Source organism: Geotrypetes seraphini, chromosome 11 (genome assembly GCF_902459505.1).
Source record: "Geotrypetes seraphini chromosome 11, aGeoSer1.1, whole genome shotgun sequence".
NCBI classification, from domain to species: Eukaryota; Metazoa; Chordata; class Amphibia; order Gymnophiona; family Dermophiidae; genus Geotrypetes; species Geotrypetes seraphini.
In genome coordinates this window covers 125,276,096-125,302,080 of record NC_047094.1, presented here as the reverse complement: position 1 = coordinate 125,302,080, position 25,985 = coordinate 125,276,096, and the positions used below count along the sequence as shown (strand labels likewise).

Sequence of the window (25,985 nt, the reverse complement as noted above, 5' to 3'; positions counted from 1 at the left end):
TACCTTATTTTTAAAACTTACTGTACACTGCCTTGGATGAATCACTTCATATAGGCAGTTAATAAATACATTACATATCCTGGTTTAGGATTGAGGTTCATTACTGTCATGGCATGCAAAAAAATAACTCATTTGGAGACATTGCTCCGAGAAGATCAGAGCAGTTCTGATGAGGTGTCTTCTCCAGAAACATGATCATGTTCAAAGTTACTTTCTAAACACACTTGTTAATTACAGTTTGAACAAGAAAGGCACCTGGATTAACTGCCCTGGTATCTCCATAGTTGCAGACAGTGTTGCTACAGATTAACTGCTGATCATGGCAGTGAGTTATTAAGAGAGGGACAGAGAAAGTAGGCTAGGATTACCAGATTTCAACTGTAAAAGACACGTAGTCCTGCCCCATTCTGCCCCCAGCTCCACCCTCCACCCCAAGCCTCACCCCATCCCCATCCATGCCCCCAAATGAATATCTCTTCTTCCCCGAACTCAGGGCCGCACCTGGAGGGCCTCTGAGCATGTGTGGATGTGACATGATGATGTTACATTGCATCCACGCATGCTTGGAGTCCTTCCAGATGCGGCCCCGAGCTTGGGGCCTTCCAAAAATTGGATAAACTACCAGGTTTTGAAAATCTCCCTGGGCACCCAGACGTCCTCTAAAAAGAGAACATGTCCAGGTTTTCATGGACATCTGGTAACTCTATCTATGCCCAGCATTTCTTGTCTGTGCCCTGCCCTCCCCCTTCTCTTCTTCCCACACTCCAAGTCCAGCACCTCTCCCTCTCTCTCACCTGGCCCTCCTCTTGGTCTGGCATAACTCCCTTTCTCTCTGTCTTTGTGTCTAGAATCTCTCCCCTCTTATGTTCACCTTCACAGCAGGTCCAGCACGTCTCTCTCTCCTCTCCTATTCCCCTTCCTGGCAGGTCCAGCATATCTCCATCTCCTTACAGCACCCCTCTCACCTCAGGTTCAGCATATCTCTGTCTTCTTCCAGATCCTCTTCCACCCCAGGGTCCAGCAATCTCAACCTTCCTTCAGCCCCCCCTCCCACCCCAGGGTGCAGCAATCTCTGTCTTCTTCCAGTCCCCATCCCACCCCAGGGTCCAGCAATCTCTGTATTTTTCCCCATTCCACCCCATGATCCAGCAATCTCAACCTCCCTCCAGCCCCAGTCATATCCCAGCGTTTTCCTACCTTTAACCTTCTTCCTTCTGCTGCACTCCTGCTGCCTGACCCAGAGTCTGGAGGTAGTACAATGCCCGGCACCAGCGCTAACTTCAATGAGGATGAGCCTTCGAGTCCATGCACTCAGGAAGGCCCTATCAACTTCACCCTCTTTGACATGTATGCATCAGAGGGGCGGCACCAATAGGGCCTCACGAGTGGATAGGCTTGAAGGCTCTTCATCATTAAAGTTAGTGCCAGTGGCAGGCATTGTATGACCTACGAGGTAGGCAGCAGGAGGGTGGCAGAAGGAGGAAGTCTCTTGATTGTTGCAGTTATCTGGGTCTCATCATATCTGGACGAACTGCAACAACCATGACGCCAGCCATGGAAGCCTAAGAGAACAAGGAAATCTCTTCATCACTGCGGAGCCCCCTGAAGCTGTGGGGCCCAGGGGGCCCCCTGAAGCCCCACAGCCCTGAAGCCCCTGAAGCTGTGGGCCCCCTGAAGCAGCCCCACTTGCCTCCCCCCACTAATGCTCCCCCTGCTCGCTCAGCAGACTTCAGGCCACTGGCAGCATCAGTTAGCCAAACACTACCTTCGGCGGCCCCAGAAGCTTTCCCTCAGCGTCAACTTCCTGTCCCCACACAGGCACAAAGAGACCGAAGACACAAGGAGAGAAAAGACTGCAGGCTTGTGTTCAGCACCGGACCCGGAGCACCATGTGGAAACCTGGACAAAATGATGAATGGGCAGAAGCAGCCCGGATGCCCAACACAGCCCTCAAAAAGAGGACATGTCCAGGGAAACCTGGACATCTGGTAAATCTAAGTGAGGCAGACTAAGAGATGGGGGTTGTGAAGAGTCAACACATCAATGTACGCAAAAAAAAAAGGAAATTTAAATGACCTTTAACACTTGTGCTAGTGACAGTAGAAAAAAGTATTTGTATATGTCTTGTAATGAGGGGAAAAGTGGTATATCAAATAAATAATAAACTTGAAACTATTTCTCCCTTCTCTGATATTTTGAGACCACACTTTTAAGAGATCATGAGAGCTGCTGAGTTTTCCAGTTCCAGAAAGGAGACATTTTGGCCAGTCCTGGTTTTAAACTTATATTCCAAAGCAATGTGGTATGTAATACACGAGGGGACTGCCAGCAATCGAGCCTGGTTTGAATCTCTTGAATATGTGCCTCACGTCACCCCTTTCCCCCATCTACGCACAAGGAACCACTCAAACTTACCTTTGTTTAGTTCAAACTCGTTTCAAGGCTGCAGTGGAGTAGGATAGCAGGAAAGAAAAGTTTTTTGCTTGCTTCCTGATTATAAGTGAAGCTGTTTGAACTTTTCTTTCTCTTTCTGGAGAGGAAATGAACACAGAAACCTCAGGCTGCTGACCTGCTTCTTAAAGAGGAAGAGCACTGCAGAAGTCTTCAGTTATTACAAATTTCAAGACTGTTTCTATTCCCCTTAAAGCTCTTTGGCTTCTTCCTTCCATCCGCATTGTTCCCATATCCCTCAGCCCTGCAAAATTCTCCACTCACATCCGAACAAGAGAGGGGTTAAGCTGTGGCTACCCTTGATCTCAATGTTGAGATAGAGTGGGTGTCCCTATTTTAGTTCAGGAATGATTGTGATTGGTGGATGAGTCAACTGATTCGTGGGAGTGTTTAATGATAGATGTAATAGAAACATAGAAATATGATGGCAGATAAATAATAACTTTAATAATAATAACTTTATTTTTCTAAACCGCCATAGTCGAAAGACTTCTAGGCGGTTCACATTGAAAGAAGGCTGGACAATCAGCCAATTACAGAGTGCAAGAGGGGAAAAGTTACATAAAAATTGGGGTTATATGAGAAGTGTTACATGAGGCATTGGAGTTACATGAGAAATTACATCAGGTTTGTGAAGGGAAATATCATAGTGAGAGAAGGTCATTGTTTAGGCGATGAATTTGTCAAATAGAACGGTTTTAATTGATTTTCGGTATGCGCCGTAGGTCTGTCTGGCTCTATTTATGTAGTTTCCCAGCCAGGATTGCTGTCTGCTTCCTTGGAACAGGAAGGTTCTGTCCAGGAAGGATTTGTATTTGCAGACTGTGATTTTTGGGTATGTAAAGATGTTTCTGTTTCTGGTTGTTCGTGTGGGATTGTGTAGAGTGAAGTGTGAAGTGTTGTAGCAGCTAGGAAGGTGCTAGTCCCCAGACTTGTTTGAAACAGATACATGCAAATTTGAATAGTATTCGTGCCTCCATTGGCAACCAGTGCAATTTTTTGTAGTAGGGGCTAATATGGTCTTTTTTCCTCATTCCGAAGATTAAGCAAACTGCGGTGTTTTGCACTATTCTTAATTTTTATACTGTTTTTTTTGGGATACCCAGGTAGACGATGTTGCAGTAGTCCAGGATAGACAGGATCAGTGACTGCACCAGTAATCTAAAGGCTGTTGTGTCAAAGTATTTTTTAATAGTCCTTAGTTTCCACAGGGTGTAAAAGCATTTCTTCACCAGTAACTGTTTGTGTGGTCAGTCATGGTTAAGTGTGAATCTAGTGTTATACCCAGTATTTTTATGGTTTTGGAAATTAGGTATTCATGGTTGTTTATTTTTAATGATGTTCTGGTTATTTTGTCATTGGGGCTTGCCAAAAAGACTTTTGTCTTTTCAGTGTTTAGTTTCAGTTTGAAGTTGGTAGTCCATTTTTCGATTTTTATCATTGTGTGTGAGAGGTTATCTATAATTTCATTTGTGATGTCATTTAAGGGGATTAGAATGGATATTTTATATGTGTATATATAGTGCTTTAGGTTTAATTTTTGTAGTAGATGACCTAGGGATGCAATGTAGATGTTGAATAGTGTGGGTGATAGTGGGGAGTCCTGGGGTACCCCCGATGGGTTTTTCAATGAGTTGGAGTAATTTCCATTGCTGGTTACTCGGTAGGATCTGTTTGTTAGGAATTCTTGGAACCATTTCTTTACCTTTCCCGAGAGTCCCATTGCATCAAGGCAAAGTAGCATGATTTTGTGGTCAACTAGGTTGAACGCACTGCTAAGGTCTAGTTGCAGAATCAGAGCGCTATTGCCTTTGCTGAAAAGATCATAGAGGTGGTTTAGTATGAAAGTTATGACAGTTTCTGTGCTGTATCCTTTCCTGAAGCCTGATTGGTGTTCACTAAGGATGTTAAATTTGTCTAGGTAGTTTACTAGCTGTAGGTTGACCAATCCTTCCTATAGCTTTGTGAAAAGGGGAATGCTTGTTATGGGTCTGTAGTTGGATGTCAGTGCTGTTGAGATTTTCTGATCTTTGGGGATAAGTGTAATCAGTATTTGTCCCATATCCTCGTTTAATGTTCTGTTTGTGAGGGCAGTTGTTAGCCAAGTGAATAGTTCCATTTTGAAGTCAGGTGGGGCAACTGTCATGATTTTAGGGGGACATTCGTCGAGTAGGCAGTTTGAGTTGGCACATTTATTGAATAAGATTAGGAATTGATGCCAGTTTGGGAGCTCAAAGTGGTCCCAGATCATGTCTGCTCTGGATTCCTGATCATGGGGTTCAAAGTAGTGCAGTGTATTGGTTTTGGATATAGGTATATTTGCTCTTAGGTCTTTGATTTGTTTTTAAAGAAGTTGGCTAGGGTTTGAGCAGATGGAGTGCTTTCATTGTTCTTTTTCAGGATTCAAGTTGTGTCTGTTAACGTTTTTACTAATTTGAAAAATTCTTTACTGTTTATTTTGTTGTACCTATTTTCTGTGAGTAGTGCTTTGTGTGTTTTTCTTTGATCAGATTTTTGTATATTTTCATTTTTGTTTCCAGTTTGACTTGTCTATTTCTTTGTTAGTTTTTCTCCAAATTCTCTTCAGTTTTCTTAGTTCCTGTTTGTTGGTTAGTAGTTCAGAGTCGAACCATTCATTTAGTGTTCTATCTTTCTTTTTGTATGTTTGGTATGGAGCTATTTGGTCTAAAAGTTCCTTACTGAAGTTTTTCCATCTTGTTGGGAAGTCCTGTATTTTGTCGGTTGGGGGACATAGCTCAAAGTGAGACCAGAATTCAGTAGGGTTTATAATACCTCGACTGGTTATTGTTTTTGTATTTTTGTTTATGTATTTCGTTTGTGATCTCTATTTTTGCCAGCATAGGTCTAATTTTCCAATATAGTGGTCTGACCAAATGTATTTTTCCCAGGCCCCTGTATAGTATTGTATTTTTGGGTTTAGGGTTTCTTTTTGAGAGAAGGTAACTATGTCTAGTTTGTGTCCTTTTTCATGGGTTATCTCTGTATCTGGCATTGGAAAATCGAGTGATATAAGGAAGTTGGCAATTTCGGTTACTTCTGGCTTCCCCTTTTGTTCTAGGTGTATGTTTATGTCCCCCAGGAATAGATATTATATGATCCTTTTAGGGTATTTACGGTTAGAAATTCGAAGAATTCTTCTCTGGCATTTGACCATTTTTGGGTGGGATATAAAATGGAGTTGTAGTCAGTGATTCTTCTAATTGGGCGTTTGTGATTTTGCAAGTTAGTATTTCTAGGTTTTCTGAAGATTTGGAATCTGTCTTGATGTAGTCAAAGGATTCTTTTAGTATAATCGTTAGACCGCCTCCTTTTTTCCAGCTTCTTGATAGTGGGAATATTTTGTATCCCTGTAGTAGGATTTCTTTCATGATAATGTCTGTGTCAGATACCATCCATGTTTCTGTCAGAAACAGGAAATCCAGTTTTGTTTGGGATATCCAGTCATTTATTATGTGCTTTGTTTCTCACGGAGTGGGTATTTAGATAACATCACTTAGTGTTTTCATAGTTGGTTGGGGAGGGAGTTTCAGAGCATATTAGCTTTTTTAGGTTCCTGTTATTGGTCTTGCTCCTGTATGGTTTGCGGGTAGTGTTTATCACTGGAATTTGAAGTGGGCCTTGTTCTGGATAGTTTTGTAGAAGTTGGTGGGAGCTTGTTGATTTGGTTAGTTTGCTGGTCTGTGCCAAGAGGGGTAAGTGTGAATAGGTTGAGGGGATTTGTCTTCATTGCCCCAGCATCTGGAGCAGATTAGGTACAGTATCCCTAGAAGCAGTTGGTGTTTGTTAAAAATTGCCATGTTGTTTGGAGGAATAATGTGATGTAATATCAGGTAGTGACAGGCAGTATCAGTATTTGTGTGAGTGGTAGTTGTTGGTAGTAACAGGCAATGCTTGCTGTCTAGTTGGCAGTAGCAGTCAGTGACAGGTAGTAACAGGCTATACGTGCAGGATTATCTAGTTGGGAGCAATACTTACAGGCAGTAATACTTACAGGTTGTATACATACAGGCCAAATGGTCCATGCAGTCTGCTCATCCACAGCATCCACTATCTCCTTCCCTCCCTAAGAGATCCCACATGCCTGTTCCACGCTTTCTTGAATTCAGATAGTCTTTGTCTCTACCACTACCAGGAGCCTATTCCATGCATCTACCACTCTTTCTGTAAAAAAGTATTTTCTTACATTATTCCTGAGCCTATCACCTTTTAACTTCATCCTATGTCTTCTAAAGACACCTTTGCCATTTTGATCCAGAAAAAGCTGCGGTGAATGACAATTGGGGGCAAAACATGTAACATGTTGGATATGTTACCCCTGGCTGATTGGATTATAAAGATAAGTGATTCCTTATTGTAAATTATATGGAGGATAGATGAGTTTGAATTGAATATTATGTACTGGGAATATATTCTCTTGAGACAGGGTTCCGCAATGCAGTGAGGCTTCAAGGATTGTAACGCCCATGTTGTTGAGGGAATGGGAGGAGTGGTTTCCTGTCCCATTAAGTAAGCATTGTGGGCATGGCTGTATGAGAAGTTTTGTATTCCCTGATCTCCTGAAGAAACACAGGGTGAAACTGGTCCTGTTGAAATCAGAAATCTATTGATCAGATCAGAAGTTCACAAGCTAAGTTCCTGTTTTAACTCTTTGTAGATCTGGAATTTTTGAATACCTAAGTTATAATACGGAGTGGGGGGGGGGGGTGGGATGGACCAATGATTGAAAAGAAACCCATTGAATAGACCAGCATTGGCTGCTCTATTGTGAATAGAGACGGGGTGTCTGAGGTCCTTCTACTGAGATTCTAAAAATTATTTTTGAGATATTTGAAAGATATCTTATAGCCAACCCAGGTTTTATACATTTGAAATTTCTATCAAGTATATTTATAATGGATTTATGATAATTTTGGAAAGATTGTATTCCCGTATCACTTTTTGATGTTTATCTTTTGATGACAGTCTGGTGGAGTAGTTTGTCTTTTTTTGTTGTTCAGTAGTGCATATATTCCCCAAGACTGTAAGTCAATGTAAGGTTACCAGATGTCTGGATTTACCTGGATTTATCCTCTTTTTAGAGGACTGTCCAGGTGTACGGGTTTTGAGAACCATTGAACTTAGGGCCCCAGACAGGGTTTGTGTGGGATCAAGGTGTGTATGTGTGTTGGGGGGGGGGGGGGAGGGAGGGACAAACAGGGCAGGGCTGTGGGCAGAATGGGGAAGGGCCACACATTCTCTTTTTTTGAGAACAAAATCTGGTAACCCTAAGTAAATAGTGGTGTAAAAAGTTGCAGTTTACAATTTAAAAATTATGACTACTGTGTTCTACAAAAAGTTTCTGACCTGCACGTGTGTGCTACGCTGCCTGCAGCCGGGTTTCCAGAGGAAGGGGAGAGTATGAGGGGGCCATTGAAAAGTTCTCAGCCCAACCAACAAAGTTGGGCCAGTTTCCATTGAGGGCTATATACTTAGTCCAGCGATTTTCCACTTTTTTCATTCTGTATTTTTCCAGCAGAACAAGAAAAGTGAAAAATCACTGGACTAACTAAGTATATAGCCCCCAATGGAGACTGCCCCAGGCATCTTTGAAACTGCCTTTGGTTTCCAGCAGTTTCCAGAAGACAAAGGGGTAATGTGAGAAGCCAGCCTAGCTCTCAAACTCCCTGGAAGGTGGGCTCAGGAAAATGACATCACTCCAGAGGAGTCTTAAGCCCTAACTCTAGGTGGGAAGTTGTTTTTTTGAATAGTACAACCCAACTGATCACAACAGAAAGCTCAAATTGGTGATTGGCTGGCCCAGAACTTCCTCTCCAACATCAGAATTGACATCAGGAAGAAGGGAGGTGCAGCGGCGGCAGATGGTGGTGGTGGGGGGTTTGAATCGGCACAGCAGGGAGGGAAGGAGGGAGGCTGGCAGGCAGCATCGGATGACCTGGGGGGAGGGTTGAATCGGACGCTGGAGGGAGGGAAGGAGGCAGGCAGACAGGCTTTGGTGCGGCAGGGAGGGAGGAAGGCAGGCAGGCTTCGGGAGAGGGGTGGGACAAAGGCTGGAAGGCAGTGAGGTGGACATAGGAAGGAGGCACTAAGGATTTAGGAAGGGGCACTAAGGACATAGAAAGGAGGCACTGAGGACATAGGAAAGAGGCACTAGGGGCACTAAGGACATGGGAAGGGACACTAAGGACATAGGAAGGAGGCACTGGGGGCACTAAGGACATAGGAAGGAGGCACTGGGGGCACTAAGGATATAGGAAGGGGCACTAAGGACATAGGAAGGATGCAGTGGGGGCACTAAGGACATGGGAAGGGGCACTAAGGACATGGGAAGGAGGCACTGGGGGCACTAAGGACATGGGAAGGGGCACTAAGTACTTGGGAAGAACATAAGAATTGCCGCTGCTGGGTCAGACCAGTGGTCCATCCTGCCCAGCAGTCCACTCACGGGGTGGCCCTCTGGTCAAAGACCAGCGCCCTAACTGAGACTAGCCCTACCAGCATATGTCCTTGTTCAGCAAGAACTTGTCTAACTTTGTCTTGAATCCCTGAAGAGTGACAGACTCCAGAAGAGCGTTCCAGTTTTCCACCACTCTCTGGGTGAAGAAGAACTTCCTTATGTTTGTATGGAATCTATCCCCTTTCAACTTTAGAGAGTGCCCTCTCGTTCTTCCTACCTTGGAGAGGGTGAACAACCTGTCCTTATCTACTAATTCTATCCCCATCAGTACCTTGAATGTTTCGATCATGTCCTCTCTCAATCTCCTCTGTTCGAGGGAGAAGAGGCCCAGTTTCTCTAATCTTTCGCTGTACAGCAGCTCCTCCAACCCCTTAACTATCTTAGTCGCTCTTCTCTGGACTCTTTCGAGTAGCACTGTGTCCTTCTTCATGTACGGTGACCAGTGCTGTACACAGTACTCCAGGTGAGGGCGCACCATGGCCCGGTACAGCGGCATGATAACCTTCTCCGATCTGTTTGTGATCCCCTTCTTTATTATTCCTAGCATTCTGTTCGCCCTTTTCGCTGCTGCCACGCATTGTGCGGACAGCTTCATCGACTGGAGACACTAAGGATTTAGGAAGGGGCACTAAGGACATCAGAAGGAGGCACTGGGGGCACTAAGGACATAGGAAAGAAGGGGGGAGGGAATAGAAAGGGATAATTATTGGCCTGAGTGCAGAAAGAAAGAAAGGAAGGATGCACAGTCAGAAGGAAACGCAACCATAGACTCATGAAATCACCAGACAGCAAAGGTAGGAAAAATGATTTTATTTTCAATTTAGTGATCAAAATGTGTCAGTTTTGAGAATTTATATCTGCTGTCTATATTATGCACTATATTTGTCTATTTTTCTTTAGTTACTGAGGTGACATTGCATATTTTAAAGTCATCTGCCTTGACATCTATGAAACCCCCCAAATATAAATAATTAACATTTTCTCTGCGTAATGTGTGCTTTGTGTTTTTTGTTTTATTTTATTTTATTATTACCATTATGAATTAATAAGATATTATGTGTACATGAAAAATGAAACGAAGAAATTGGGGGTGGGATTGGGGGCGGGACTAACAATTAATAGATGTCCCATTTTGATGAAAAAAAATAAATGGTCACGTTATGTATACCTTAGAGGAAAGGAGGGACAGGGGAGATACGATTCAGATGTTCAAATACTTGAAAGGTATTAACATAGAACAAAATCTTTTCCAGAGAAAGGAAAATGGACATAATTTGAGATTGAGGGGTAGTAGACTCAAGAGCAATGTAAGGAAATTCTTCTTTACGGAGAGGGTGGTGGATGCCTGGAATGCGCTCCCGAGAGAGGTGGTGGAGATGAAAATGGTGACAGAGTTCAAAAAAGTGTGGGATGAACACAGAGGAACTAGAATCATAAAATAATAGTAAATATTGAAGAACTAAGGCCAATACTGGGCAAAATTGCATGGTCTGTGTCTGTATATGGCCGTTTGGTGGAGGATAGGCTGGCCAGGAGGCAATGTGGAATGGAAAGCCCTTGCATAGCGATTGAGGAAGAAGCCACCAGTCCATGCTCACTCGGGCCTCCAAGTTCACGGCAGACACATTACATTAGGGATTTCTATTCCGCCATTACCTTGCGGTTCAAGGCGGCTTACAAAAGATTTATAAACGGGGGTTACAGTGGGAGAACAATTGGTTTAATAGAGTAGTAAAGAGTAGATCTTTTGACATTTCTCAGGTTGTTATGATTAAGGCGGCTTACAAAAGATTTATCAAAGGGGGTTACAATGGTAGCAAAATTGTCATTACTAAGGTATTAAAGAGTAGATCCTTTGTCATTTTTTGCGTTGTTAAGAGTAAGTGAAGTTAGGGTTGTTTCAGGAATTTCTTGAAAAGTATTGTTTTTATTTCTTTTTTGAATGTCTTGTAGTCTGGGGTGGTCATCAGAAGGTTGGAGATCTGGTTGTCTAGCCTTGCGGCTTGAGTGGCTAGGAGGCCGTCGTTTAGTTTAGATCGTTTTACTTCTTTGATCGGAGGAGGTATGAATGGGGAATGCGTTTTTCTGTGTCTGGTTGTGGGTGCTTGGATGAGGCGGTTGTTCAGGTAGGATGGGCTATCTCCGTTTAGGGTTTTAAATAACATGCAGTAGAATTTAAATTGTATTCTTTCTTGGATTGGTAGCCAATGTGAGTTGATGTAAGCTTCTGTGATATGGTCATGTTTTCTTAATGAGTAGATGAGTATCAGAGCTGTATTTTGGATTGTTTGTAGTTGTTTGGTCATAGTAGCAGGGCATGGAAGGAAGAGGATGTTGCAGTAGTCCTGCAGTCCTAGGATTAGGGATTGTACTATAAATTGGAATTATGTTCTTTAAAAGAATTTCCGGTCTCAGGTTTCTCATGATTGCGAAGGATTTCTGTATTGTTTTATTTATTTGCGGTTGCATGGTACAGCATCTGTCTATGGTCATTCCTAGTAGTTTTATGGTGGTTTGGATGGGGTAGTTGATTGAGTTTAGTTGTAAGTTGGTTATGGTTTGAACTTTGTCATTTTCGAGGAGGATGAATTTGGTTTTGTCTGGGTTGAGTTTAAGTTTGTGATCTTTCATCCAGGTCGTAACTGTTTCTAGTGTTCTATGTAGTATATTTGTGGCCTTTGGCTGATCGTATGGTATGAGAATGGTGATGTCATCCGCGTAACTATAGGTGGTTAAGACTAGATTGTCCAGCTGTGCATCTTGGTGGGGTGCCCAGCATGTAAGGCATGTTGAAGAGGACGCATGTGCGCTCTTGCCCAAGTGACTACATCCAGCGTGGCCATCATGGATCCCAGAATCTGTAGGTAGTCCCACACCGAAGGAGCTGACTTCTCCAAAAGAACCGAAATCTGGGCACACAGCTTCTGTGAGCCTTGGGCAAGTAGATACGGCCCACAACTGTATCAAAGAGAAAGCAAAGTTCCTTACCTGTAACAGAGGTTCTCCATAGACAGCAGGGGAATGCAGCCACACTTGAAGGTGAAGTCCAATGACTGAGTCTGACTGGCAAACTCTCCCATAGCTAATGGTAAGCAAGGGGACCCTTGCAAGGGGACCCTACTCGCTGACAATTGTGTCCATAGCAGTAGATTATGTAAGAGTTGAGGGGGATAGTGGACGGGCAAGTGTGGCTGCATTCCCCTGCTGTCTATGGAGAATACCTGTTACAGGTAAGCAACTTTGCTTTCTCCGGAGACAAGCAGGGAATATGCAGCCCCACTTGAAGGTGAGTCCCAAGCTGAGGTATTGAATGGGTGGAGGCAGTTCATATATTGCAAACAAATTGCATAGAACTGATTATCCAAAGCGTATATCATGTGATAAGTCCTGGTCTAAACAGTAATGCTTTGTAAAAATGTTGTATGGAAGACCAAGTGACCGCTTTACAGATATCCTGAAGAGGAATTGATCTCACATTTGCAATGGTGGAAGCCTTAGCTCTCAGTGCATGTGGTCCAATAGAGCCAGGAGACTGAGCTTGAGGAGCTCAGGGGAGGGAAGTTCCGTGGAGACACCAGGAAATACTTCTTCACGGAGAGAGTGATTGAGCATTGGAACGAGCTTCCAGTGCAGGTGGTCGAGGCACGCAGCATCTCAGACTTCAAGAACAAATGGGATACCTATGTGGGATCCCTACGAGGTCATGCCAAGGGATAGGGTCACTAGGACTGAATGAGCGGGTCAGTAGAGTGACAGTATAATTACAATTATTCTTTAGGGGGTCAGTAGATTTAAGAGGGTGGGTAAATAGTGTGGGCAGACTTGATGGGCTATGGCCCTTATCTGCCGTCATCTTTCTATGTTTCTAACAGAACTTGATGCAGTGAGCAATCCAGGTAGATATAGTTCTGTTTGTCACAGGCTGACCCTGAGTAGCAGAGCTGAAAGAAACAAACATTTGATTAGATTTCCGTAACCGAGACATTGCTTTGAGGTAAAAAAGTAAGGCTCGTCTGCAGTCCAAGGTATGCAGGAGTTGCTCTGCTGGAGAGGAGTGAGGAGGCAGAAAACACTATGGCAAAGTTATAGTTTGATTTAAATGAAAGTCCATAACTACTTTGGAAAGAAATCTGGGGTGAGTTCTCAACTGTACTCTGTGAGGAAAGAACTGAAGATAAGGGTAATAAATGGCAAGAGCTTGGAGTTCATTGACTCTCCTAGCTGATGTCAGTGCTGTGAGAAATGCTGTTTTCCACATGAGGAATGAGACGCAGATCCCAATGGTTCAAAAGGAGCTTTCATCAATTGATCCAAGACTAGATTGAGATCCCATGATGGAGGAGGTTCTCATATTGGAGGACTGATGTTAGAGAGGCTTCTCATAAAACTAGATACCAAAAGGTGTTGAGAAATCAGTTTATTGTACAGGAAAGGATGATAAGCTGTAATCGCTGTTAAATGAAAGCGGACAGAGTTTGACTTCAAACCTGAATCTGACAAGTGAAGCAGTTATGTTAAAATGTGGTTGAGAGGGAAGTGAAAAGGGTTTTGCTTTCAAGCCTGTGCTCAAACTGTAAACCACTTCCATTTTGATTGGTAGGATTTTCAAGTCGAAGGGCATTGTGCTGCTAGGAGAACAAACTTTACAGGTTGAGAGAACGGAAGGTGAGTTAGGAGTGAGCATTCAACTTCCAAGCTGTCAGGCTGAGGCTGCGCAGATTAGGGTGAATTCACAAGAGGAGACCCTGAGGACTACATCCCAGCAGGTTTCCGTGCAAAAATTAAAGTTTTGGAGAAGAAGAAAAAAAGATCACTAAAAATCCAAAATGGTCACTGGCACCGAATTCGCGCAAAAACACGATATTTTTTTTACACTTCCTGAAAACAAAACATGGCGATTTTAGGATTTTTTAGGAGGGGGAACACTGAGAAACAAAGAAAACTCCTCAATTCAAACTTTCACTGATCTCTCCGAGAGCCTGTCAGCTCTGAGTTACTCACTGTAACCTGAGACACTGTGCTGCACCTGCTTCCAGCACTCTTCAGTAACCGGATAAGAATTCACTGCCACAATGCTTGGAATGCTTTCTCCAAACTGAGCTTCAGGCTGCCAATCAGACTCCACTGTCTGACTATGTTTTACCCTGTGAACCACCAAACTCTCACCAGGACAGCGGAGTTGTGAAAATGCAGCCGGCACACTGCGGAACACCACCGAGCCCCCTAAGCATGCCTAACAGTTTGCGCTCGATCCCTGCTTAACAGAAGGTGAGACTACTTCAGGGATGGTCCTGAGCTCCAAGGAAAACTAAGCAGACTGGCTAACAGGTACCCAAAAAGGGCTCGGTCTGTCAGCTACAGACCAAAGTCTGTGAATTCTCAAGCAGGCAGAGCTTCAAATTCACTTTAAACACGAAAATACCTGCAAAGGAGACGGAAGTACGTCGAATTGAAAACAATAAAACAAGAAGAGCAGAACACACACAGCTGCAGACATGCTTGCAGAAAGAAAGACTGTACTGGGTGCTAAACTGGTATGTGAAGTACACTGGAGGCAGAGTGAAAAATCCAGAATGGATTCCTTCTGCAGCATGCGAGTATGGGGAAATAACCCTATGGTCTATGTCTCACCTATTGCACTAGAATAAAAGTTACAGTGAAAGAGGCAGGAGATCTTTAGTCTAATTTGGAAATCACAACACACTGACTACAATGCAATCTTTTATTTTGTTTAAAATTTCATGATGTATTTAAAATGAATGGATAGATTCATTTACAGGAATGAGAATGTAAGATAACAGACCCTCTACAGTTTAGAATAGAAATTAAAGGCACTGCAGGGAACTCTTGTTACAATGTGAGACACCATGTCATGCTTATTGGAAGGGGACAGCAGCACCAGCTAGCCTTTTGTTATGCCCTAAGAAACATTGCTCACATAGCTTATTAGTTTACAATAAAAGTTGTGGCTTTCACAATTGAAATAGCAATCCATATTAAAATGTTCTGTTTCTTTATGTAGTATTGTGAGGACCTAGCATAGACTTGCTGTCAGCTTTTTAACCCTTCTCAATTCTTTTTTCTGACCCTCATTCATCAGAAACAAGATAGTCCCCCATTACTGTATTACTTGCATGGGAAGGCTGCCATGAATATATGTATCAGAGGTTTAACTGTATAAACCACCAGCAATTATGAATAGCAGGTTTTGCTGAAAGAAGGTTCACCTCAGACTCTTATGAACAGAGGCAAGACATAGACTGAACATTATGGCTACCTCTTTTAAACAAAAATATACCGTATTTTTTGGACTATAATACACACCAGTTCCTAAGACCCACCCACCTGTAGAGGAGGAAAAACCAAGAAAAAAAAAATTTGGTTCAGAATTTTTTTTCTTCTTGGTTTTTCCTCCTCTACACATAGGTGCGTCTGGTGGGCTGGTGCTGGGAAGCCCGAAACAGCCCAAAGAAGCAGCCTGCAGCCCGAAGCTGCCTGAAGAAAGGCCTTCTTGAAGCCACCCAAAGAAAGCTCTCTCTCCCCCCCGAAGCTGTCTGAAGAAAGCCCTCCCCCCGAAGCCGCCTGAAGAATGGTCCCCCAAAGAATGGCCTCCCTGAAGCCGCCTGAAGAATGGCCTCCCCAAAGCCGCCCAAAGCTCTGCCTGAAACTGCCTGAATAGCCCCCCCCCCAAAGAATGGCCTCCCCGAAGCCACCTAAAGGCCCCCACGCCCCAAAGCTACCCTGGTACCTTTTTTAAGTAGCGGTGGTCCAGCGCGGTCTCCTGCTGGACGTCTGCCCCTCTGTAGAGCGACGTGATGCACAATGCAGGAGTGCAACCTTTGCGCTTCCTGCCTGGTCCCGTGCCGCTCTGTAATTGGCTGCAGTCAGTAACTAACTGCAGCCAATCACAGAACAGCGCGGGACCAGGCAGGAAGGGGGAAAGGTTGCGCTCCCGCATTGTGCATCGCATCACTCTATAGAGAGGCAGCTGTCCAGCAGGAGACCGTGCTGGACCACTGCTTCTTAAAAAAGGTACCGGGGGGGGGGGGGTATTTGGTCCATAAGATGCACCCCCTTTTTGGGGGTGGAAAAAGTACATCTTATGGTCCAAAAAATATGGTACTCTATTTTCACTTTATTTACAGGAGCTGGTATTCCTGAGCATTTTTCAGTTTCTAACCAATTATTGAGTAGTAATTATATCCCAGAGTTGCATGCTCAAGAAACAATGGCAATGGTACAGTTCTGTCCCAGAGACTCTTCTAGCTTCTGTGGTCAAAGGCTGGGTTTGGTGGCTTAAACAAGGATTTCTGTTTAAGATGACGACTCAGTGCTCTGACATTCAGTAATCTGTATAGTCACTTCCCTGCAGAATAAAACAGGAATGTTACAATAAAGGGTAAAGAGCTGTTTCTAACCAAAGCTATTTTGAAAAAAGATTTGTTTCCTGCAAAGTAGAGGTTCTTCGTGCTATACCAAGAAAGCTTCTTTGTGAAATCCCCTCCCACAAGCAGAATGTGAGCAGGTTACCTGAGACGGTCACGCAACTTATCCCTCTGCTGACGGAGGATATGAAGCAATGGGTCATCCTGGAACTCACTGCCATCAGACTCTGCAGATAGAAAAGACAATAGGGATTCATGATTCCATCATAGGCCCAGATGTTGCCTGTGCCATATACTGAAACCACAGGCTAGAGACATCTAATTTATTACAGTAGTTCTCTTACAAGCGCTTGAGTCATTCTTACCTTCTGCCTGTTCCAGAAGCATGGCAGCCATCTCCAAGGACTGCTGAGGATCTGGATCCACAACAGTAGACTGGGCAGCTTTAGACTTCTCTTTCCTGATCCTTGATCCTCTCATGGATTTGCTGCCAATATATTTTGGAGATGGAGGTGACGAGAAAAGTCGTTCAGAGATAACCTGAGTAAATGAAAATACAAAATTGGTCACTGATAGAATGTTAAATTATAAAAAAAAACAAAAACAAAAAACAACCACCCAAAAAACTTGAAACTCCTTACAGATGATGCTCTTGCATCATTATCCACAGCACCTTTTGCTGGGACATGCATAGTCTGAAGAATATGAGCTCCCCAACAACCAAACACTGCCACACCATTCCCTCAAATACTATTCACCAGGAGAAGGTGGCACTGTGAATTCTCCAATTCTCTGTACTCCAGCCCCAATCTTTATAGTATTTCCCACCAGGAGAAACTAGGACTGCAGGAAGTTTGATTGCCCCCAAAGGGACAGGCTCGGACTGCAAATTTGTGAAATCCCCTTTCCCTCCCAGTCAGCACTTCCTTGCTATTCTCTGTAACACCTCAAGATGGGAAAAGCTGAGTATGCAAGATGAGCTCTCCCATAATTGATGATCTTGAATTATTTCCTACAGCATCACTTTCTAGCTCTTGTACCTCACCTGTCCTACAGCACTGCGTACTGGTGATTCTTCAGGTCTTTCCTGCTTCTTTTTACGTTCTTGGCGTAATTGGAAGGGCTTGGACACCTTCTGTCCCATCTGGGGACGCTGGGATTTAAGTGTTGTCACTGTGCTATGATAATTAATTCCTTTGGTATCCTGAGCAGTTCTAGTCCTCTGTTTGACATCAGAAACGATGGGGTATGCTGCTGAATCCTGGTCTCCAGAAACACTTCCCTCTCTATTACAAGTCTTTGAATGGGAAGGACCAAGTGTCAGTCCTTTATCCTTGTACCCAGAACTCAGTGTCTGATGAATGCATGTCCCCAGGAGTTGGGCCTCCTGCTTCTCATCCACCAGGCACCTTTGCTGCTCTACAGATGTGAGCTTTATGAGATTCTTTCTGCAGTCATCCAAGCTTTCACTATGGTCTCTCAATGTTTTATACTCTTGTGTGATCCCAGAAGTGGTCACAGGCTCTGGTTGATTCTGGTGCAGGCATGGCAAGAGGTCACAGACATGGTGCAAGTGCAGTGGGACCTGAACAGATTGGCCTCTAGCTTGTGCCTCTAATGCTGGACTAGCAACGGGGTACAAGTCAAGGACAAAAGGGGGTGAAATGTCAGCACAATCCTTCTCTCCCAAGCCATGTTCAACACTTGCAGACTCCGTCTCCAATACTTCTTTGACCTTGAGAAAGAAAACATACTGTTTACAGTGTTGCATGACCTCTTCATTTAATTTATAACTTGCTTATTAATTGAGTACTGGTAAAAACTTTCATAATAAAATTTTAAAAAACTATAAATATCATGCTTGTCTTTCAAATAACTAGAACCAACAGCTTAAAATGTGCTCTTAAGTGTACTGGAAGCCAATATAGAGCATTGACACAGTGACATAATCATAATACCTCAGTTCTATGCGGTTAACAATAATGAAAAGCTGAACAAAAACAGTGCTAGTACAGCAATAGCATTAGAATTTCATAATAACAGCCGGCAAATTTGTCAAAAGATAGGTTTTAACATTTTTTTCTCTAAGCTGAACAAAAACAGCGATAATATAGCAGTAGCATTAAAATTCATAACAACATCAGACAAATTTATTAAAAAGATAAGTTTTAACATTTTTCCTAAAAATTTGGTAGGAATTAGATGCCACAGTCAGACCACTTAGCGTTTTACTCCATTTACCAGTTGAAAACATACAAGAAATCTTGTATACAAACATCCTTTTAAAGATGGAAAAGTGAAAAAAGAGCAACCACGTGTACGGCGGTCATTGCCTGAAAATCTGAAATGTTTTAACATATAACATGGTGCATTTCCAAGTAAAGTTTTATAACTAATACAAGCAAATTTGAAAAGTATTCTCGCTTCAACAGGAAGCCAGTGCAATTTCCTAAGATAAGGTATTATATGTTCAGATTTCTTCAAGTTAAAGATCAAACGAACTGCCGTATTCTGAATAACTCTCATCTTCCTAATAGTTTTCTTATAAGAGCCCAAATAGATAATATTACAATAATCTAATAGGCCCAAAACCAGAGACTGCACCAGAAGTCTGAAAGAGGTGAAATTGAAAAATGATTTAATAGTATGGAGTTTCCAGAGAATAAATTGCATTAAACCTACCGGTACTTTCAAACATACTGCAGCATGCTGTATTACTTGTAAAGCTTTACAAGATGACAGAAAGAAACAGATACCAGCTATTGCAGTCTGGAGAAAACCAGACTTTGAACCACTATTTAGATAACATGGGCTTAATTTTGTACAACACACATAGCTAAAACAAGTTTGAATAATAGCTACACAATCCTGCAAGGTTTACAATCTGATCTTTAATTGGAATATCACAGTCTTGGAATCTTACTGGAAGGAAAGTTGTGTTATGACCCTCGCATCTTTTTTTTTGTTGTTTTAATTCTTTATTCATTTTACATCTTACAACAAGTGTATCATAAAATAACTTTTAAACTTAAACAATATCACTTGATTCTCTATCAATTTAACTTAAACCCTCCCTCCCAATCGTACTAATTCATATGTAGTACATATATCATATAATATATTATATATTCTGTCCTATTAATTTAATATCAAATCAGAAATCCCCCCCCATACTTTGCAATTAAACCTATTAGGGAAAAATGATAGTCCAATAATGGCCTCCAAACCTCCTGAAAGTTATTAAAATTACCTTTCTGCAAGGCTAACATTCTTTCCATCTTGTATATATGACATAGTGAATTCCACCAAAAACTATAATTTAATCTATTCCAATTTTTCCAATTAAATGTAATCTGCTGAATGGCAACTCCTGTCATAATAAGTAGTAGCTTATTATTTTTTGCAGAAATTTGACTTTTCTTCCTCATTGACATTCCAGATAATATAGTATCATAGGATAGAGCCACAGGATTTTCCAACAAACAATTTATTTGGCCCCAAATCGATTTCCAAAAAGCCAAAATGAATGGACAGTAGAACAATAAAGGATCTAAAGTCCCCGCTTCGAGATGACAATGCCAACATCTATTAGACTTAGAGCTCTCTCACATTTTACTAACATTAAGGTCTCCTTTTACTAAGCTGTGGTAGTGTTTTTAGCGCGCGCGCTGCAGATTAGCGCGCACTAACCCCCGCACTATGCGGATAAACTAACGGCAGCTCAAAAACCTAACGCCAGCTTAGTAAAAGGAGCTCTAAGTGAAGTTACTTACCTGTAGCAGGACTTCTGAGGACAACAAGCCAAATTTCTCACAGTTGGGTGATGCTATCCAACTGAGCCTGGTATGGAAGCTTGCTAGCAAATTGTAGATAGAAAATTCTTGCAGCACAGGTGCTGTCTCATCTGACACAAGAGCACAGCTTGAGCAGTCTCATAAGAGTTTAAAGAACACAACTCCAAGTGAGTATGTGAGAATATCTGGCCTGCTATCTTTGAAGAATTCCTGCTATAGGTAAGTAACTTTGCTTTCTCCAAGAACAAGCAGGCCTTTATATTCTCACAGCTGGGATTTCCAGGCTCACTGAAAACAAGACTAGAACAATACAGACTCGAAATGCTGAGGCCTTTAAAGCAATTAACCTGTAAACTGAATAAAAACTAATTGTAAAGGTGCAGTCTGGAACATAATAAAATTGGGCCTGAGGAGAGGTAGCGTTGGATTCTACATATTGAGCAAATTCTGCAAGACAGTCTGATTGAACCGGCTGTCTTGTCATGAATTCTGCTCAAGACAATAATGGGATATGAATGTGTGGACAGAAGACCACATCACAGTTTTTCAAATCTCCTCTATGGAGGCTGATTTCAAGTGGACTACTGAAGACACTATGGCTTTGATATTATGAACCTCGACCTGACCACCAAGAGTCAACCCAGCCTGGGCAATAGCAAAGGAGATGCAATCTGCTAGCCAATTAGAAATTGTGTGATTGCCAATGGTCACCCCTAATCAGTTTGGGTCAAAAGAAACAAAAAGCTGGGTGGTCTGTCTATGGACTTTAGACTGCTCCAGATAGAAGGCTAAGGCTCACTTTTAGTCTAAAGTATGCAGTACGTTTTCACCAGGATGAGCACATGGTTTTGGAAAAATTGTCGACAGAACAACTGACTGGTTAAGATAGAACTCCATCACTACCTTAGAAAGGAATTTAAGGTGTGTGCAGAGAACTACTTGATGTGATGAAATTCAGTGTAAGGTGGGTCAGCTACTACTACTTATTTCTAGATCGCTACCAAATGCACACAGCGCTGTACAGAGTCATGAAGGAGACAGTCCCTGCTCGAATGAGCTCATAATCTAATCAATCAAGACAGAAAAAAAAAAAAGAATGTCAGGGTAGGGGTTACAGTTAGCAGAGATGTTTAAATTACTGGCTAGGGTGGTGAGCAGAGGGCAGCAGGGTTAAGAGTTGAAGGCTATCTGGGTTTTCAGCTTACTTTTGAACAAGGGAAGGGAAGCAGCGTGACACACGGACTCAGGTAGTTTGATCTAGGCATACGGGCAGCGAGATGAAAGGAATGAATTGGTAGTAAAGGAGAAGGGTACAGATAAAATAAACTTATCTGAAGAATGGAGTTCTCTTGGAGGCATGTATGGAGAGACAAGAAAGGAGAGATACTGAGGGGCTGCAGAATGAACACAATTGTATGTTAGTAATAGGAGTCTGAACTTTATGTGAAGGCAGATAGGGATCTAGTGAAGTGATTTGAAAAGAGGGGTAACATGAGTGCAGCGAGGTTGGCAGAAGAAAAGTCATGCAGCAGAGTTTTGCAGATTGCCCAGGGAGAGGTGGTTTAGCGGGAGACCTGTTAGAAGTAAATTGTAGTAGTCTAAGTGTGAGGTTACAAGGGTGTAGACAAAGTGTGCTCCGTGAATTTTGGAGATGTTGTAGAGAGAGAAGCGACAGGCTTTTGCAGTCTGTTGGATATACATAGAAAATGAGAGGTCGGAGTTGAAGATGAAGCCAAAGTTATGAGCAGAGGAGACAGGAACAATAGTAGTATTATTTACAGGAATGGAGAAAGCGGAGCGGAGGGTTTAGGAGGAGCAGCTCAAGTCTTGGACATGTTTAGTTTCAGGTGGTAGCAGGACATCCAGGCAGCAATGTCAGACAAACAAGTGGAGACCTTCTTGGATTTTCAGCAAAATCTCGGGTGCAGACAGGTAGATTTGGGAATCATCAGCAAATAGGTGATACTGGAAGTCAAGGGAGGAAATCAGGTAACTGAGGGATGAGGTGTAGAGAGAGAAGAGAAAAGGTCCTAAGTGTTCCCTCTAAGCTGAGCAGGAGTCCTCCACCCACAGTCTCACCAATAGAGGGTGCTGTTTTACTGTCACATTTTTCAATTGTGAGGGACAGGCAAGTTCTGCAGGACTCCAGGGAACATACCTGTCCTTAGCGACTGAAAATATTCCACCCCCTAGTGGTAGCAATGCAGCTGGAGGACACCTGCTCAGCTTAGAGGGAACACGCCGGGATGACAACAGAGGAGGATCCACTGTTGAATACACTAAAGGTGCAATGGGACAGGCAGGAGGAATCCAAATGAAGACAGTGTATCAAAGAGTAAGCAGTGATTAACAGTATCAAAAGCAGCAGACAGGTCAAGAAGGATGGGGATCAAGTAAAGGCCCTTGGATCTGGCTAGGAACGGGTCACTGCAGACTGGTAAGGGCAGTCTCTGTGGAGTATAAGGGGTGAAAGCCAGATTGTAGAGGATCAAGAGTCAGTCGAGATGAAAGGAAGTCAAGGCAGTGACGGAGGACAGCAAATTCAAGTAACTAGGACAGGAACGGAAGAAGGGAGACAGGGCAATAGTTGGAGGGGCAGATGGGTTTTTTGAGAAGTGGCTTAACCACCCCATGTTTGAATGCACTGGGAAGAGTTGCAGCACAAATGGATAGGTTGAAGATATGTGAGATGGAATCAAGTAGAGGGGTGGGAATAGGGTCAGAGGGGCATGTAATGGGCTTGGCTGAGGACAGATGTTGTGCAGTTTCTTCCTCCATGATTTCAGAAAAGGAAGAAAAGTTAGCGGGAGTTGAAGGAGGGTGGGACCAGGCAAGGGATGGTGGGTCAGGAGGATGATGATGTCTAAGTTTTGGGGCAAAGGAAGAAGGGGCGAGTGGATGGGGGAAAGGGGAGAAGGAAGTAACTTAGCAACGAATTCAAGGGCGATATCGTGAACTTTGTCATGGAAGTATTCGGCCGTCACCTAGGAAGAGAGAGGGTGCTTTGAGGGAGTTCAGCTAGATAAAGAGACAGCAGTGATTGGAAGAGTTAGGTAAGTGGATGTAGTAGTCTTACTTGGCCAGTGCCTGGGTGTCTACTCTATTGCAGATTTTGGTATCATCCACAAAGAGGCAAATCTTTCCTGACAACCCTTCAGCAATATCGTTTATAAAAATGTTAAAAAGAACAAGCCCAAGAAAAGAACCATGAGGCACACCACTGGTAATATTCCTTTCCTCAGAGCGATCTCCATTGATCACTACCCTCTTGTCGCCTTCCACTCAAACAGCTCTTGACCCAGCCCATCACTCAGTTTATTTATTAGACGTCTGTGTGGAACATTGTCAAAGGCTTTGCTAAAATCTAAATACACTACATCTAGCGCACATCCTCTATCCAATTCTCTGGCCACCGAGTCAAAGAAATTGATCAGATTTGTCTGACAAGACCTACTTCTAGTGAATCCATGTTACCTCCGGTCCTGTAAAACTTGACCAGTAAGTCAGACTTACTGGCCTGTAATTCCCTACTTCTTCCTTACTTCCACTTTTGTGAAAAGGGACCACATCCGCCCTTCTCCAGTCCTCCAGAACCACTCCCAACTCTAGAGACTTGTTGAAAAGCTCAGTCAGCGGAGCTACCAGAACTTCCCTAAGTTCCTTCAGCACCCTCAGATGTACACCATCTGGCCCCATTGCTTTGTCTACCTTTATTTTAGTTAGCTCCTCAGGAACACAACCCTCTGATAATTGATCAGGGTCCATTACTCCTCCATCCCTATTCACGTTTGTCTTCTGAGTGTATACAGTTAGTTAGATTATGGTAATTTAGTATATGCAAGTATAGGATTAGGACGATTGAAGTACCTACAAACAGTACAAAATGCTGTGATTCGATTGTTAGGCCGTGCATATATTCGTGATCATGTGACACCTTTGTATCTGAAATTCCATTGGTTACCAATGGAATTTAGAATCAAATTTAAGATCTTGATGTTGGTGCATCGTGCACTGTTTCAGTTACAACCATCATATCTCGAAGGCTCATCTTGCCTCAACTAGAGATTGTGCGATTTTTTTATTTAGTTCAACGGCCTATGAGAAAAGAAGAGTCATATATAAATTTTAAAAGACATCTAAAAGCACATTTTTTTTCAAGTGGCTTTTCTAAATTGAAGAAATGAGTTTGGGACTGCAATCTGTATTTATGTAGTTATTGATTTATTAAGAAAATTTTTAGTTTGTATTAATCTAATTAATTTTTATTTGTGATATTTTGTCATAGGATTTTATGAATACATTAAAAAAAACAACACTTTCTTTCCACTTCTATTTTGGAATGGAGTTCTTTTTCTTTTTTCTGCATATCTCTTTATTGAAATTTTCAAAAATAACAATTACAGAACACAAAATATCCACAATCCCAAAACACCAAAAAGCGTATAACAAAACAGTAAATATCACATATCAAAGAAACAAACCAAAATAAATTAAAAAACCCCACCCCCGGGTGGTCCTCCCCAGTGCAATATATCATAGCCAATAAAAGAAAAAAAGAAGGAATATATAATCTAATTTACAACAAACAGCCACCAAAGCCGGAAATGGAGTTCTTTTTCTTTTTTTGAAATATGTATTGTAAACTGCTTGGAAGTATTGTAAACCGCTTAGATCCTTTTTTGGCTATTATGCAGTATATAATGATTTTAATAAATATAAACAAACATACAGAGAGGGTGGGTCATATGGAATCCTACAGGGACTAACAGAAATAAGATATCCAAGGTATAAACCTGATCTTCCATCCTAATACGTCCCTTCCAGATTCCATACGCTAGGTGATGTTCCAAAGCAATGGTAGCAGCTAGGGAGGGACAGAAGAGCCTGCCCTCAATACCGAGGTGACCAAAAGCAGCAACAGAACGAGCCACCACATCTACTCAGTAAAAACCAGGTAAAAGTATGAAGAGAAGACCAAGTAGCCACCGTGCAAATTTCATCAGGAGGAATCACGTGAAACTCCGCTCACAATGCAGCCACACTTCTAGTTGAGAGTGCTTTAAGCGAAATTGGCGGCTGCTTGGCCATTTGAATCCATCAAGTGATTGAAGACTTGGATGCTGGCCGACCACGGCGAAGCACAGAAGTCAGGACAAAAAGGTGATCAGACAGTCTGAAATCATTAGTCCTCTCCAAATAATGGAGCAAGACTCTCCAGACATCTAATTTGTGTAAGATCTGATCTTTGCACTCTGAACCTGTGGAATGAAACACAAGCAAGCGAACCTCCTGGTTGACAAAACAGGCCAAAACCACCTTAAGCAGAAAGGAAGTACAGTACGGAGAACATCTGCGTCCATAATATGGAGAAAAGATTCTCTGCATGAAAGAGTACTGACGCTCTGATATATGTTGTGCTGAGACAATGGCGACCAGAAAGACAGTCTTGATCGTGAGATCCAGAAGAGAAGAATCCTTCAGTGGTTCGAATGGGGCCTCTCTAAGGTGCTGCAAATCAATGTTAAGATTCCATGAAGGGAAAGGAAGATGCAAGGGAAGACACAAACGAAGTGCCTCTCTCATAAATCTGTTTTCACTCCAGATGCATACAGCCTGTGCATAGAACCCGTGACAAGGTCACTGGACGAGTAAGCCCCCAGGGGAAAGGGCCCCAAATTTAGTAAGGGTGGTACACAGCAGGCTGACTCCACAGATCCACCAGAGTTTCTCTGTGAAGCAGCAGTCCGGCACCACAGGACTGCATCCTTTCCTTCAACAGGGGTCTCAAGGCACTGAAACCACCGAAAAAGCGAACTTTAAGCAAAAAGAAAAGAAGCAGAGCAACTGCAAAACACTTCTGCATGGATTGCTTGCAGAAAT

At 42.7% G+C, this 25,985-nt stretch overlaps 1 protein-coding gene across 7 annotated transcripts in view; it reads right to left on the bottom strand.

Moving 5' to 3' along the window:
• Positions 1–25,985, bottom strand: part of ARHGAP33 (Rho GTPase activating protein 33) — a 251,481-nt gene that overhangs the window by 182,500 nt on the left and 42,996 nt on the right. For all 7 annotated transcript variants that reach the window (XM_033962518.1, XM_033962514.1, XM_033962513.1 and 4 more), the window contains 3 exons: positions 17,357–18,046; positions 16,677–16,851; positions 16,457–16,538 (listed from right to left, as the gene is read on the bottom strand). In XM_033962518.1, the coding sequence (XP_033818409.1) occupies positions 16,457–16,538; positions 16,677–16,851; positions 17,357–18,046 (947 nt within the window). The remainder of the gene's footprint in view (positions 1–16,456; positions 16,539–16,676; positions 16,852–17,356; positions 18,047–25,985) is intronic.